Genomic DNA, 15,778 nt, shown 5'->3' with positions numbered 1-15,778 from the left:
ATTGATTGCCCTTTTCAAGATGGCCGCCAAGTACCAGGATGCCACGTTCCTAAATTTCTAGTGCACGGATCAATTTTTAGTGCACGCATATGCCTAGATCATGCACCATATGTGTAGTACTTTCTAACAGCTTTCAAACAAATAAATCCGCTTGGAAATCCGTTCAGGCATTCATGAGATAAAAGCCTTCAAAGTCAGACAAAACAAACACTGCCACCTTCCTAAATTTCTAGTGCACGGATCAATGTTTAGTGCACGGATCGTGCACGCCCATGCCTAGATCATGCACCATATGTGTAGTACTTCTTAACAGCTTTCAAACAAAAAAATCCGCTTGGAAATCCGTTCAGGCATTCATGAGATAGAAGCCTTCAAAGTCCGACAAAACAAACATTTTGCCATTTTGAAAGATGTGTTTGTTATGGGGCTAAACATGCAATTTCGCGATTGCGATCATGCCTAATACATTTTAGGCATTTTTGGATTTTTTTTTTATAAAAAAAGATTATTATTATTTTTTTTTAAATGGCTGCCAACTCGGGAAACTCGGGCTTTGGCAATCAATGAGTTAAAATGCTTTTTATCAAACAATACTGAAGAGTACAAAGTAATTGTGCTTGAGCGTACCATCCGTGAGCCTTCGCTAAGCACTTTATTTTTGAAATCTGAACGTTTGTGTAGACGTACGTGGCAAATTGGCTAAACTGCTCAACACCAGGTTGAGGTGGACACATGACGGTTGTGAGATACGACCGAATTGTTTCAGGGCTATTTCTCCCTATAACTGTAGGCTATCCTCTAAAATGTGGTTACTATGGGCTTGATTTGGATGACAATATATTCTGAATATACCACGATATTTTATTCTATAAAACACATCCTCAAAATACTGAGTCGTAATATATTCGGTGTCTAGACATTTTCGCCGGAGAGATGTTCGCCGTTATGTATCTTTCAGGACCTTTCCCTGCTCTACCCACAGCCCAAGCGAGCTGTTACGACCGTACACTGTCTACAGATTGCGCAGCGACATTTGGACGCCGCTCATTTCACGTCCCGTTTGGCAAAGTCAGAATGTTATCTCTGTATGAGCTTTTCTATAATAATTTTACAATAAAAACGTTTTTCTTTATAAATAACTTAACTCATTGAGTGCCAATCCCGAACTAGTTCGGCTTTATTAGCGTATCGTAGTGTGCCGATCCCGAACAAGTTCGGCTTTTGAAAAAAAAAAAAAAAAAAAAAAAAAATTTTGAAAAAAATTTTTTTGAATTTTTTTTTTTTTTTTTTGGACCCCATCAAATCTGGTGAACATGATTTCAATCGCGATTTTGCATGTTCCACCCCCATACAACCCCATCTAACATACAGGGCAGCCATTTTTGTTTACATTACATGTAAAACATAATGGCGATTATCTCAAGAATGCCTGAACGGATTTCCAATCGGATTTTTTTGTTTGAAAGCTGTGAACAAACTGCACAAATCCACTCCAATGCAATCCAGGATTGCATTGGATTTTTTAGAGCTCATTCTTCTCTGTTTTTTTCCCATGCATGAGGTGTGCAAGGTTTAATCATGGCTAAGTTGACGAAAATAAGGCTTCTAAAATGCTTGGTAGCCAATAGCTAACTTCAAGCTAACTTCATCCTCTTCCTGTACATGCACAAAGGAAAGTGTCCTTTCCTTTGTAAAAAAAGTCATGGCTCCAGGGCTTGGGCATGCATTACCAGCATATCTCTATTATTCTCTGGTCACTGGGCGCCCTCTAGTGGTGATAGGCTGGCACTCAATGAGTTAATATATATAATATATAGGGTAATATATTTTTTCCCCAAAAATGATAATTGAAAAATAGGGGTCGTCTTATAATCAGAGTCGTACTATATTCGGGCTAATACGGTAGTTCGGCAGGGCCTTCAGATGGAAGCCCATACTCTGTATCCATAGCAACCATATCTGTTATGGATTCCTCTGCTGCTGTTGGTTCTTATATATGCCTCGATATTATGATGTCACCCTTTACCTCTCTCTGATTGGCTAACGGTTTTCCCATTGCATGACGTCAGCGCAGAAAGGCAGACGTAGATTTCCCAAATTGTGGGCTCGCCTGAAAGGCAAGAACATCTTATCCTCATTATTTATTTATAAGTTCCGCCCGACAGTACAAAGGCAGGGCCCTTAGCCAATGAGGTGCAATTGGAAATTGGTGGAAAAACATCTGGGAGTGGTGCTAGCTGGAGTATTGGTTGAGCTTCACATGACAGTTAGCACGCTGCAGAATATAGTCACGTTGGCAAACAATTTATTGCCAGACCCATGAAATGGGTAGGCCTACATAAGCAAATGTCTGTCCGGGTTTTCTATATAAAGGGTATATATGATGATGACATGATGATGACATGCCTACAAAAGGCATGATGTCATAAATGATGATGACAGACAGGGGGTCTGGCACAACCAGGTTGACCTGGTCTAGTTTGATTAAGAGTTTCCCTTTAGTTATTTTTTTTAAATGATTTCTTTACGAGCGAGCCCACACCGTTTCGTAGGAACAGTACGTCTAGTTTATAGATAGATGTTGCCTCTGGCTGAGGTTGCTATGATGATAATTTGATTAGGCACAAGCTTCCTCGATTGGCCGAGCCCCGGCCCATCGGCTTTGTGGATTGGTCAGACCTTGCGGGACGTTTGTGCCACGAACAAATATAAGTGGCAACCGAACCAAAGCGTATCGGTGTGTAAATAATGTTGTGCTGGACGATCCATCTGAAAGGAATAAAGAGATGCAGGCACGCTGCGGTGACAGTTGGACAGAAGGTGTTCTCTTTTGGAGGAGTCAGTGACGAGGACAGTGATCAGATTGGTGTGCACATCTTCAACACAGTGTCTTTGTGCTGGACAGCGTTGTACCCGGTGGCGTCTGGACGAAGAAAACGTTACCTTGAGGTTCCCTCCGGGTGTGAGGGCCACACAGCTGTGCTGATTGAAGATACTGTCTACCTCTGGGGAGGGTATCCTTGGTGCAATGTGCTTTATGGGTTTGACGTTGGCGCCCACAGATGGTTCAAACCAAGGGTTTCAGGGACTGTTCCAGAGGAGAGGCAGAACCACTCAGCCTGCATCTTGGGGAAGGTCATGTTTATTCACGGAGGATGGACCCAGACTGGGCTCACTAATGACTACAAGTTGGACACCACCACAATGGTCTGGTCCTTAATTAACACCAGAGGAACTCCACCTCCTGTTTCAGATGGTCACTCTGCCACCATCATCGGGACAAAGATGTTTGTATTTGGGGGCTCGTGGGGGGGTCACTACAACAACACCATCAGAGTGTTTGACACAGAGACCAACTGCTGGATGAACACAGTTGCACAGCCTCCTCCAAAAGAACGCAGGGATCATTATTATTCAGCCTTTACGTACAATGGAGAGCTGTATGTATTTGGTGAATACGAATGGAAGCCTGTTAGCTGGAACCATAAATATGTCATTTATCTGTGGAAATTCAGTCCAGAGACCTTCTGCTGGAAGAAGGTTGAGCCCAAGGGGAAAGGACCATCTTCGATGGATAGGATGTGCTGTTGCATGATGGGTGATCGTATCATCCTCTTTGGAGGAGTCGACGCACCTGATGACCTGTATGTCTTAGACTTGAGTCCTAGCCTGAAGACGTTATGTAATCTAGCAGTTATTCAGTACGGTTTGGAGCAGTCTGGACTCCCACACAACATCAGGTGGGAACTGGCGGCCATGAGAACAAAAGAGGATGAGAACTAGTAAGACTCCCTAATCGGGAGATAAGCGACCATCAGGACGCAGCGTGATTTTAGGTCCAATAATGTGTTAAAAAAAATCGGCCTAATTCTAGTGCTATATGGGACAGATCCATGTTGATGACATGAGTGTAGAGTCAGACATACTGTGTACCTATTTGCGTGATTTTAGGGAAAAGACTGTAGGAGCAGTGTTCAAAAATGTGTTTTAAAAATCGGACTGAAGGTGGCGCTGTATGGGACAGATCCATGTTGAAGACATGAGTGTAGTAGTTTCCCGCAAAGCTAGATCTCAAAGCTTAGCCAGATGTAGACCAGATGTAGACCAGATGTAGACCAGATGTAGGCCAGATGTAGACCAGATGTAGACCAGATGTAGACCAGATGTAGGCCCAATGTAGACCAGATGTAGGCCCGATGTAGGCCAGATGTAGGCCAGATGTAGGGCAGATGTAGGCCAGATGTAGACCAGATGTAGGGCAGATGTAGGCCAGATGTAGGGCAGATGTAGACCAGATGTAGGCCAGATGTAGGCCAGATGTAGGGCAGATGTAGACCAGATGTAGGCCAGATGTAGGCCAGATGTATCAGATGTAGGGCAGATGTAGACCCCATGTAGGCCAGATGTAGACCAGATGTAGGCCAGATGTAGACCAGATGTAGGCCACGCTTCAGAGCCCGGACAAAGCCAGATGTTGGAGCTTAGCTCCGCCCCAGTGACTCTGTGCTCAGCACTTAAACAAAACCGACATAGACAACACCATATATGGTCTGATGATGGCCTGCTTCCATGTGGATCTCCTTCATCATGTGGGCAGGCTGTGCTGTCACTATGTGGTGATGTCAACCATGCAGGTAGCTGTGATCTAGAATAAAAAGGAAGGATATCACACTGGGTGTGTCCCAGCGTGGTACCGGGGTATTGCACATGCGCAGTGTTAACAGGAACTGCCATGGTGGAGTGTTCCAGCAGAGGCACTAGATAAAAAAGATCATGATCCGTTCTCAGTAGAGCGAGGTGTGTGTTTGTTTGTTTTGTTCTCTCTCCACTCATCACCTAAACAGCTGCAGGTTTTCTTCATAGTGCTGTGTTTTTTTTTTAAAGGACCCCAATTGAAACAAGCCCAAGGCTCTTTGGAGGTGTTTATCCTTTTAGTTGACCTTGTACCATCTGTTATGAAACTACCTTTTCCTGTGCAAACTTCTAATAAAGTTTTAAATCAATCAATTGTGGGAAATAATTGGTCTTCAGAGGGATGCTTTTATATAATCCTGTACTTTGAAGCATATGTCTTAACTTGTACTGTGTGCCGTACTTGTATGGTGCAAAAAATTCAACAAGACCGCACAATTTAATTTATTTACAAGCACTTACACAAAATATCAGTAAAACAGCAGTAGATGAGAATACGATGGATTTCTATAACTAAGCAGACCTCTATTCAGAAACACCCCTACTTAGAAACATCCCCATTCAGAAATACCCCCACTGAGGGTGAGGGTTTAGGTTAAGTTTAGGTGACACCTCCATTTAGAATAATGGAAGTCAATCTTCTGAATAGCAATGTTTCGGTGTGTAACCGAGAGAATGTTATGCTTCACATTATTGTGAAAAGAAATCCCCCCCAAAACATTTTTTTCCCCTCTTTTCCCCCATGTCTTTGATTTGCGCTACATTGTGAAGTTTTGCGGGACAGGGGGTCCGATTTCGGGACTGTCCCGCGAGAAACATCAAATGAATAAAGTGTGTGTGTGTGTGTGTGTGTGTGTGTGTGTGTGTGTGTGTGTGTGTGTGTGTGTGTGTGTGTGTGTGTGTGTGTGTGTGTGTGTGTGTGTGTGTGTGTGTGTGTGTGTGTGTGTGTGTGTGTCAGGGCATTCACGAATAGTGATTTTTAGTATTCGAATGATTCAACCTCAAAGTATTCGAATAGTCGAATATTCGACAGGACTGGCAAAACTGTCAAATATTAGGTAAGCAAGAGGCGAACATTGTGAAAATAGCATGTAGATGGGCTATTTTCACAATATTTATCTGCAGAACCGAATCACATTAAATGTAATACCTACAATTCCAAGTGCTTGTCAGGGTTTTTATGACATCCTATCTAGCCAAGCTTTATAAACCATGAAGAAATATATATATATTTTTTAAACACAAAACTATAAAAAAAATCGACTTTGGTGAACAATGTCGAATAGTGACTTTGATATTCGAATATTCGACTATTCGAATAATTGATGAATGCCCTAGTCACTAACATTTCCCTGTGTTTTTACTCATTGAAATAATGTCATGCACATTTTTCCTGTGCACAGCCTACTACAGGGCAGGCTTTGGTGACTAGATTTAGGGGACATTTTGAAGCTTTTCCTCCTGAAACGATCGATTATTTACATGTGAAAGAGACAAGAGCTGTTATATAACATGCAAGGCCTATGGGCGTTCCTCCATCGCTCCTCTCTTAGTAACTCGTTGCTAACGTGGTATTGGACAAGGACGGGTTGGGGAGGGGCATAGCGAAGGGCTAATTATCACATAATCATCTAATCGCAATTACTTGAGGTAATCGCAATTATTTTTGCATAATCGTCATAACTGTTTCCATGTTGAGAAATGTTCATATCATTTCAAACCCTTTCAAAAAGTAGCCGATCTACAAGCTCACAACGCATCGCATCACTATTTCCACTATAAATGCATAAAGAATAAAGTTGCCAGTCATTCCTTTGTATATGTAGGTTATTTGTCATATCTGCCGTGTGCAACTTCAAAGCCAAACAGAAAAATGTAATGTTGTTTTATTCATATGCTCCAGTGTGCAGCGACAAAAACACAATTAAATCGTTTGACAATTAATCGCCACTTAAAATATCATAATCATGTCAGGCCCCACGTGTGTGAAACGGGCACATTGTGCACAATGAGTGCCTTTACTTTTGGCCAGGGGCGTCACACCATATTCTGGGCCCTGGGTACAAGGATTCACTGCGGGCCCCCCATGAATGTTCTTCATAGGGGAGGGGGTTTAACCCATTTAGACTGTGAACGCATTATTACGCATTATTTTGTGCTTTTAACTATTGAAAAAATAGCAGTCATACAAGCTCACAGCTGCGAGCTTGTAGATCTGCTATTTTTGAAAAAATCATGAAGATTTGTGCAAGTCTTTGAATATTTCAAATCCTTCTACGTCTTTTTTTTTTAAATATATATTTCCCATCTCAAAATATTTAGTTCCAGGGGACCCTCCCAGAAGCAAAATTTTAGTTACAAATGTTCGCTTAAAAAAAATGCATATGTGCTATTTTTCAATAGCTAAAGTATAAAATCAAAATCAAATCAAGGCCCCTCCACCTTGGGCCCTAGTAACTCAGACCCACACAGGGATGCTGACAGAACCCTGGCTAAAAACCCCAGGACAAAAATTCACTCGTCCTAGACAATTTGCCCTCCTGGCCCCCAAACTGTGGAATAAACTCCCTGTCGTACTTAGAACTAAAGACTCACTCCCTAGCTTCTGCCGTGGACTGAAGACTCACCTCTTCAGACTCCACCTAAACCCATAGCACTACTGTAACACTCCCCTTCCTTCAATGACCATACATGAATCTAGATAGCATTTTTCAGGTTTTAAGTGTTTTTACTGATTAGGCGCATGCTCTACCTATGTTATTGTTTTTCTAGATTGATATTCCTATGCATTTGTTATATTGTTGTTGATGTACTACTACTGACATATTTATCTTGCTTATAGTGATGTGTATTACCTGCTTATTGTAAGTTGCTTTGGATAAACCCATTCAGAACGGGTACACATTATTGTGTATCATTATTTTATGCTTTAACTATTGAAAAATAGCAGATATATAAGATGTACATGTAGATCTGCCTTTTTTGAAAAAACGTGAAAATTTGAATTTTGACCCGATTCAATAAAGTGTCTTTTGAATCCTTCTAAGGTTTTATGTTTCTATGTCAGCAATCTGGCTAGCCATCATCAAAGAAAAGGTCCTTTTCACTTAACTGGAGCTCAGTTAGTCTGTTCTTGAGAGACTACCGTGTCAGTGGTTCTCTAACCTTTTCATGTGAAGGACCCCCAAAAGGATATGTATTTGGCCACGGACCCCCATCTCAAAATATTTAGTTCCAAGGGACCACCCAGAAGCAAAATTTGAGTTACAAACGTTCGCTTTGAAAATACATATATTCAAAGATTTGCACACGTTCTCACAACTTTTTTCCAAAAATAGCAGATCTACAAGCTCGCAGCGCGGCACTCGGTGCCGCGCTGTGAGCTTGTATATCTGCTATTTTTCAATAGCTAAAGTATAAAATAATCAAGGCCCCTACTCCAGTCCACATTGGGCCCTAGTAACTCAGACCCACTTCCCTCCCCCTTGTGACGCCCCTGCTTTTGCTAGGTGCCGGTGGAGCGCTTTGAGAGCGTGTGCGCGGAGCTGCGCCAGGCCCTGAACAGGGAGCAGGAGGCCCAGGGTCTGCTGAGGGAGCAGTCCGTTCAGCTACGCACGCTGACCGCGCAACTCCACACGCACACTGCTGACACCACCCGCACGCAACACACACTGAGCCAGGCTGCACAGGTACGCACGCGCGCACACGCTAACGTGTCCTTGGTTCGAACTCCCTTTGGTCCGACCACCTAAATTAAACCTTAACCCTAACCTCAGTAAAACTAACACTGTTGAGTAGCTAACCTGCCGACGGTGTTCGGACCAACGAGAGTTCGAACCATATGGGGCAGTCCCCACACACACTCACACACACAGACACACACACACACACACACACACACACACACACTAGGGATGGGACGATATGAAAATGTCATGTCACAATTATTGTGACCAAAACAAATTGCAATTTACGATATTATCGCGATAATCAAAATATCCTCCAACATCTATTATCCTAGGACGGAACATTTGCCAAAAGAATTGCCGATCTACAAGCTCACAACGTGTCGCATTTAGGGTTGGGATCCGTTTGGTTTGAACCGATTCTTTTTCGGGTACCCCTTTTCGGTTCCGGGTAGAACCGGTTCCTAAAACGGTTCCGGAAGTTCTCATATACTGTATATATATAGGCATATGTGTATAAATATTTTTATATGAGATACTTAAAGTGTGGTTCCAGTGGAAATAAGCCTCGGCTTTCCAGGATCTCCTTTTAGTTGACCTTGTACCAGTGATTTGTCATGAAACTGTACTTTTTTTCTATTGCAAATTTCTAATAAATTATTCAATCAATTAATATAGGCATATGTGTATATGCCTATATAGATATAGATCTATCTTTCATAATTATTATAATAAAGTGATTCCCTGTTTACTACAGCAACTTATATAACTACTATTTCAACTTAACCACAATAAAAATGCATGGTTAAGGGTGGACTTTCAAATAGTGGAGAATACATGGTTATTTAACAATGAATAGCTGATCTGGTATCTACAAGCTCACAACGCGTCGCACACGACGTGCTGTGAGCTTGTAGATCGGCTAGTCTTTCGTTGTCATCATCATCCCAGCTGCTACCAGTGTGAAAGCTGAACCTCAGACAAACGTCGCGTCCGTCATATGCAACACCATGAATGAAGTACCAGCCGAGCCGAGTGAATTGTACATTGCGCTACGTGGTTAGCAGCTAGCTGCTAGGCAACTGAAGAAAGTGAAACGGCAGGCGTCAGCTGCAGTCACTGGTACAGAGTTTAGGAGACTGCACATTTGCAGGAAAGGATTGCACTGCATTTCGTTCACTTTGCATTCGTTTTTTCCTCTCTTATAAAGTGCAACCACAATCGTGAGTAGTTTTGCTGCTGCGCTAACGTTAGCTCCGTCTGTCTCGAAGGATACTAGCATTCTGATCCTGGATCAGCTGTTGTAGACTCTGCTTTGAGTGGGCGTATCCACCTCACTCACACATGTAGCGAGACGTCACCACAGTCGCTTGAAATGCACACAGCTGGTCCAAATGAACGCTCATGAAAAATTCCAGGAACCGTTATAGGAACCGGTCATGAAAATATGATGGAACCGGCTCCGGTTCCTCAATTTCGGAACCGGGTACCCGAAGAACCGGTTCCGGATCCCAACCCTAGTCGCATTGTGACGCGTTGTGAGCTTGTAGGTCGGCTATTTTTTTGGCAGAGAGATTTGGTAGAGAGTGGGAAAAAAGACTGTATCAAGTATGTTATTTACAGGTCCTTTTTGACCAATTACAGAGGGTTTAAGTGGTACCAGATATGCAGGTCGGCAAATAAAAGGTGAATTGATCCCAGTGCATGACGGAGGACAATTTTGCGATACATTTAAATCTCCACAATACGATTATTGTGCGTGTTTTTTATCTCGATAAACGATAATAATGATTATCTTCCCATCTCTCTCTCTCTCTTACACACACACACACACACACACACACACACACACACACACACACACACACACAGATTAGATTCGTGCTAAAGGCTCTACTCATCAGTGTTACTAACAAGCTCTCTTTCTTTCACGCACACACGTGCACACATCCTCAGGAGGTTCGCCGCAAGGAGCAGTCGCTAAGGATTCTGGGTAAACGTTTGTCGGCGGCACAGCGAGAGAAGAGAGAGTTGGAGGACCGTCTGAGACAGATGGAGGATTCACTGACAAACACACACAGGTAATAACACGCACACACACACACCACCACGTTTCATCAATTGAAAATAATTCCTAAATGTTTAGAATTATTATTGAATGCTTTAACCAGTGAAACATAGCAGATATACAAGCTCACAGCGCGGCACAGAGTGCCGCGCTGCGAGCTTGTAGATCTGCTATTTTTGAAAAAGTCGTGAAAATGCGTGCACATCTTTGAATATAATGTATTTTAAAAGCGAACGTTTGTAACTCAAATTTTGCCTCTGGGTGGTCCCTGGAACTAAATGTTTTGAGATGGGGGTCTGTGGCCAAATAAATATCATTTTGGGGGTCCTTCACATGAAAAGGTTTGAGAACCACTGACATAGTAGTCTCTCAAGAACAGACTAACTGAGCTCCAGTTAAGTGAAAAGGACCTTTTCTTTGACGATGGCTGGCCAGATTGCTGACATAGAAACATAGGTTTTTTTTTTTAAAATGAAAATGAAAAGGATTCAAAAGACACTTATAGAATCGGGTAAAAACTCTAATTTTCACGATTTTCTCAAAAATAGCAGATCTATAAGCTCACCACATTGAGTGAAAGGAGCTCGTAGATATGTTGTTTTGAACAAGCATTTGCACATGTTACATGATTATATTTTCTTGTTTGTGTTATTTGCTGTCTTGTTTAACATTTATACAGGCTTTTTTTTTCTTTTCTAACTGCTTTAGTACCCCGTTTAGTTTTGTATCTCTGTATGTAAAGCAGTTTGTGAGTTCTCTCTGTAAGGCATACATGGGCAACTGGCGGCCTGGGGGCCACATGCGGCCCCCACCTTCACTTAATGCAGCCCGCAGGTTAATATAGGAATACTGATATATTATTGATTTCAGCTGTTACAATTCCAAACATGACCTGCTTTAATTCCTTCAGTCTATATTAGTAGCTTAATGACTAGTATAGTAGTATTAAAATATATATATATTTTTTTATGTCCAATGTATATTTGTATTCAAGTTCATAAATTTAACAGGAGTATATAATTAAATGTGTTTGAAATTAAATCAAAATGTTACATTTCAGGATTCCATTTCAAAAATAACAAAAAAAGAATTCAGGATTCCAATTCAAAAGGAGCAAAAAATTGCCGATCTACAAGTTCAAAACGCATCGCAGCGCGATGCGTTTTGAGCTTGTAGATCTGCTATTTTTTGCTTCTTTTGTATGAGATACTAGAATGACAAAGTAGGACGTAACAATATGCAATGTGGCCCTCTGGAGTGAAGGTGGGAATATAGTGGCCCTTGCCATCATCAAAGTTGCCCACCCCTGCTGTAAGAAGTGCTATATAAATAAAATGTACATACACGCTAAAACATATGGACATGTTAATTTATCAGTGACTCTTTATATCTTTGTCTCATCCCTCTATCCTAGGAGTAAAAAGTCTCTTGTCAACTTCATGACCACTGTAGAGAACACCTACAAAGAGGTAACACGCATGCATGTATGGTACTTGGTAGTATAACAATATATTAGGTATTTTTTACTATGTCGGCTATTGTATATCGTTGCTGTCAGGCAGAAACCTTGTATCTCCTAGTTTCAAATGTGTGCGTTTTTCGCAAAGTGAATCCTTGCTTCATCTCAGAAGACTGTCGCACAGAACCAGTGTTCATTTTGTCGGACATTATTTATTTAGTCTTAGTCTGAAATTGTTTTAGTCTAGTCTTAGTATAGTCAACTACATATCAAAACATTTAGTTTTAGTCTTTTAGTCTTTGTCTTTTGGGATTAGCCTTAGTCTTTTAGTCTTAGTCTTTTAGGCTAAATATAAGCACATGCTCTGTTAAAATGTTCAAGTAAAACTGCTATGGCTAGACTACAATGGCTATTGTGTGCCACAGTGCCACTGCCAGGTACAAAATCTCTACTCTGCAATTAATATAGTAACGGTATCAATCACATCTGACACTGTCTGCTACTCTCTGTGCAAAACCAACACGTTTTGAAAAGAACAGACAAGTGCCTATACATTCTCAAATGTAAAGTTAAAAGATGTATTTGTATTTGTTTAATTCCATTTAGTCTAAAGCCCCATTCCCACTGGGCCAGATAACAGATATCTGGAGATATAAAAGTATCTGTGGCAAATATCTGTGGTAGATATTTTTTTTATCTGTATCTACCATCCACTTTGAATGGAAAAATATCTGGAGAAATATCTCCAGATATCTGTTATCTGGCCCAGTGGGAATGGGCCTTTAGTCTTAGACTTTTTAATAACACACATTTAGTCTTAGTCTTCTGAAATTGTTTTAGTCTAGTCTAGTCTTAGTCGACTAAATATAAAAATCGTAGTCGACTTAGTCGTTTGTCTTAGTTATAATCAACAAAATTAACACTGCACAGAACTAGTGAAAATAGCAGATCTTCAAGCACACAACGCCTCGCGCTCACTAGTTTAAATCATTTTTAAAGTGATAAATACAAAACGGTTTTGGACATAGAAGGTAAGGTTTCCACCCAAATCATGGTCTAGTGCTGTGGCTGTCACTCACTTTGGAGAAGTAGTTTGACAGGTATGAGGGTATTGAGGGCACTGCCCCAGTGACCATCTTACAGTAAATACCAATCTCATTTTTATTTGATTATCCCTGTCTTCTAGTTCTAGTACCCTGAGCCAGCTCAGACTAGCAACGTGTGTTGGAATTAGGTGGGTCGTGGGCTGTAGGCTGAGTAGTAGTCGTACCGGTAGTCAAATCACTTTGTTTTGGGAGGTCTGAAGCTTAGTTTTTAGTGGCATTGAAATGTTGGAGAACCAAGAGGTGCAAAAGAGTTCATTCTGAATGCAATAGATTCTGTTAAAGGCTTTTTTTTTGAGCGGTGGTCACAACGCTCCTATACGTGGCCGTGTGTGTGGGTCTGTCTCCGTCCGTGTCTGTATGTAGCCTAAACTTTGGCGCGTAACTAGTGCCGCACCATTTACGCCACTCGCGCAATATATACATCAAAATGTGCGGCTCGGCCGGGAATGGTGTGCTACCTTTCGTTCCGATCCGCCTTACCATGGCGACGTAATCTGCAAAAAACTACGCTTAATTGTCCCCATTGACTTATAATGGGACAATGCAAGAAATCACTTTCAAGTATTTTTCTCTCGTAAACCATAGGAGCTACAGTTTCAAACCTCGGAGAGGAGATTCATAATGATTTTAAGAATGAATCGAAAAATAATTATATCACTCGGCCTCATGGTGGCGCTATAACGTCCCACTTTACGTTTTGCCCCGTAACTCTTGAACCGTAGATCGGAAAATTAAAATTTTTCGATCTACTTTTTTCCCTGGATTCCTTGGGTCAAGACGCATCTTCCCATATAGGCCACGCCCATTTGCGCCAGGATAGATTTTCCGCCATCTTGAATTTTCTCCAAAACACACTTTTTGCTCCTTTTTCTTCAAATGTCACAAAAATCGGTACACATGATCTATGAGGTGGGTAAACCACCGCTCAGTTCACACGGGTGTGATTTTTTTTTACTGTATCTTAGTTTTTCAAAAAAAAATCTGTCCCCTCTCCCAGGTCAGAGACGGTCTGGTCCAGTCACGTTGCTCTGTGACGGTTAAGCCCCTCCCCCTGCAGTTACCCAGAGTGCACGCGGAGCTGTCGGGAACGGAGAGGATGATGGGAGGTGTGGAGGTCACTGCATGTGAGGTAACTATCTCTTCATTCATTCATTCATTTATTCATCCATTCACTTATTTATTCGTGAAAAGTGAAAAGTAGCCTCGGAGTACCCGTGCGTTTTTTGTTTTGTTCGTTTGGCTCTCCATCTCCCTCAAACCTTTTAAGGCCATGACCCCCAAAATAAACATATTTGAACTGGGGACCCCCACCCTGACAAGCACTTGGAATTGTAGGTATTACATTTAATGTGACTTGGTTCTGCAGATAAATATTGTGAAAATAGCCAATCTACAAGCTCACAACCCTTGCAGAACGGCTATTTCCACAATGTCCGCCTCTTGCTTACTTAATATTTGACTGTTTGGCCAGTTTGGTATTAAAACAGTCTTGACAGTCCTTAAATTGTCAATTTATAAATGTGCAGATACCCTGTATACACTTATACTGTGTGTTGGTTTGTTAACCGTTGAGTGAGGAAAAAAAATTACATTAAGCTAATCATCTGGGGACCCCACAAAATAATTTGGGGTCCCGACCCCAAGTTTGAGAACCACTGGTTTAACAGAAAAGGTAACTGTCTCTCCGGCTCTCCATCTCCCTCTAGAGGCTGGTCTCCACGTTTGCTGATCTCTACCAGGCAGCGGGCTCTCGGATTGGCTGGCTGGAGCAGGAGGTCTCCGCCCAGCGCAGTCATGTGACTGCGCTGCGTGGCGAGCTGCAGGACGCCTGCCTCCGCGACAACCTGGCCTACGTCCCCGTAAGTAGGGATGTGACGATATGAAAATGTCATATCACGATTATTGTGACCAAAGAAATCACAATTTACGATATTATCGCGATAATCAAAACATCCATTATCCTGGGGCAGAACATTTGCCAAAAATAGCCGATCTATAAGCTCACAACGCGTCGTTGTGAGCTTGTAGATCTGCTAGTTTCCCTCTCTTTTTCATAAATATGTGCTATTGAACACCCTTTACGTCTGTGTGTTGGTTAAAATTATATTGAACCAATGAAAAACTAGTAAAAGCCCTTCGGTCAAAACCTCCTAACTCCACTTGAGCTCATTTTCCTGAAAACGTACATTTTGGTCTGACAGCCTGGCAAATAAAAGGTGAATTAATCCCAGTGCATGATGGAGGATGATATCATGATAAATTAAATTTCTGTTTTTGGCCAAAGTTCTCAAAATATGGACACTAGGGTTCAAGTGGCTAATATAATCGATTTAGTTGATTATGAAAAAATCTCTCTCTCTCTCTCTCTCTCTCTCTCTCTCTCTCAGGTGGCTGAATTCTCCCCATTGGCTGATCCAAAAGCCAGTCATCGAAGCCCGCTCTCCGATTTGTCGAAGGAGCTGCCGATCAGCCGTAGCTCCGCCCAGCCCTGTCCAGACCCCGGCGCCTCCTCATAGCTTTCTGTCTGGGGGCCGTGAAGTTACACTGAAGAAGACCACAGTTTATGAGGACATTGTTGTTCAATTGGGACCAAAGTGTTGGACAGACAGACGGATGGACCAATGGACTGACTGACATAGTCGTAGCACTAAGAAGACATAGGCCAAAGAATGGATCAGGAGGGTGTGGTGGGTGGATGGACATTCTTTTCATTCAGAACGGGTACACATTATGGTGTATTATTATTTTATGCTTTAACTACTGAAAA

General features: G+C 41.9%; 1 protein-coding gene across 1 annotated transcript in view; it reads left to right on the top strand.

Annotated features, from left to right (window-relative positions):
- Window positions 1-15,667, top strand: part of ccdc171 (coiled-coil domain containing 171) — a gene marked incomplete at its 5' end in the record, with an annotated part of 62,644 nt that extends 46,977 nt beyond the window's left edge. Inside the window, 6 exons of the mRNA XM_080723504.1 lie at window positions 8,202-8,381; window positions 10,335-10,459; window positions 11,861-11,915; window positions 14,009-14,140; window positions 14,718-14,870; window positions 15,399-15,667. Of these exons, the coding sequence (XP_080579630.1) occupies window positions 8,202-8,381; window positions 10,335-10,459; window positions 11,861-11,915; window positions 14,009-14,140; window positions 14,718-14,870; window positions 15,399-15,527 (774 nt within the window). The 3' untranslated portion in view covers window positions 15,528-15,667. The remainder of the gene's footprint in view (window positions 1-8,201; window positions 8,382-10,334; window positions 10,460-11,860; window positions 11,916-14,008; window positions 14,141-14,717; window positions 14,871-15,398) is intronic.
- Between the last annotated feature and the right edge of the window lie 111 nt (window positions 15,668-15,778).

The sequence above is a fragment of the Nannobrachium achirus genome (assembly GCF_963921795.1).
Source record: "Nannobrachium achirus genome assembly, chromosome: 4".
Lineage (NCBI taxonomy): Eukaryota > Metazoa > Chordata > Actinopteri > Myctophiformes > Myctophidae > Nannobrachium > Nannobrachium achirus.
This window is presented reverse-complemented; position numbering and strand designations above follow the sequence as displayed.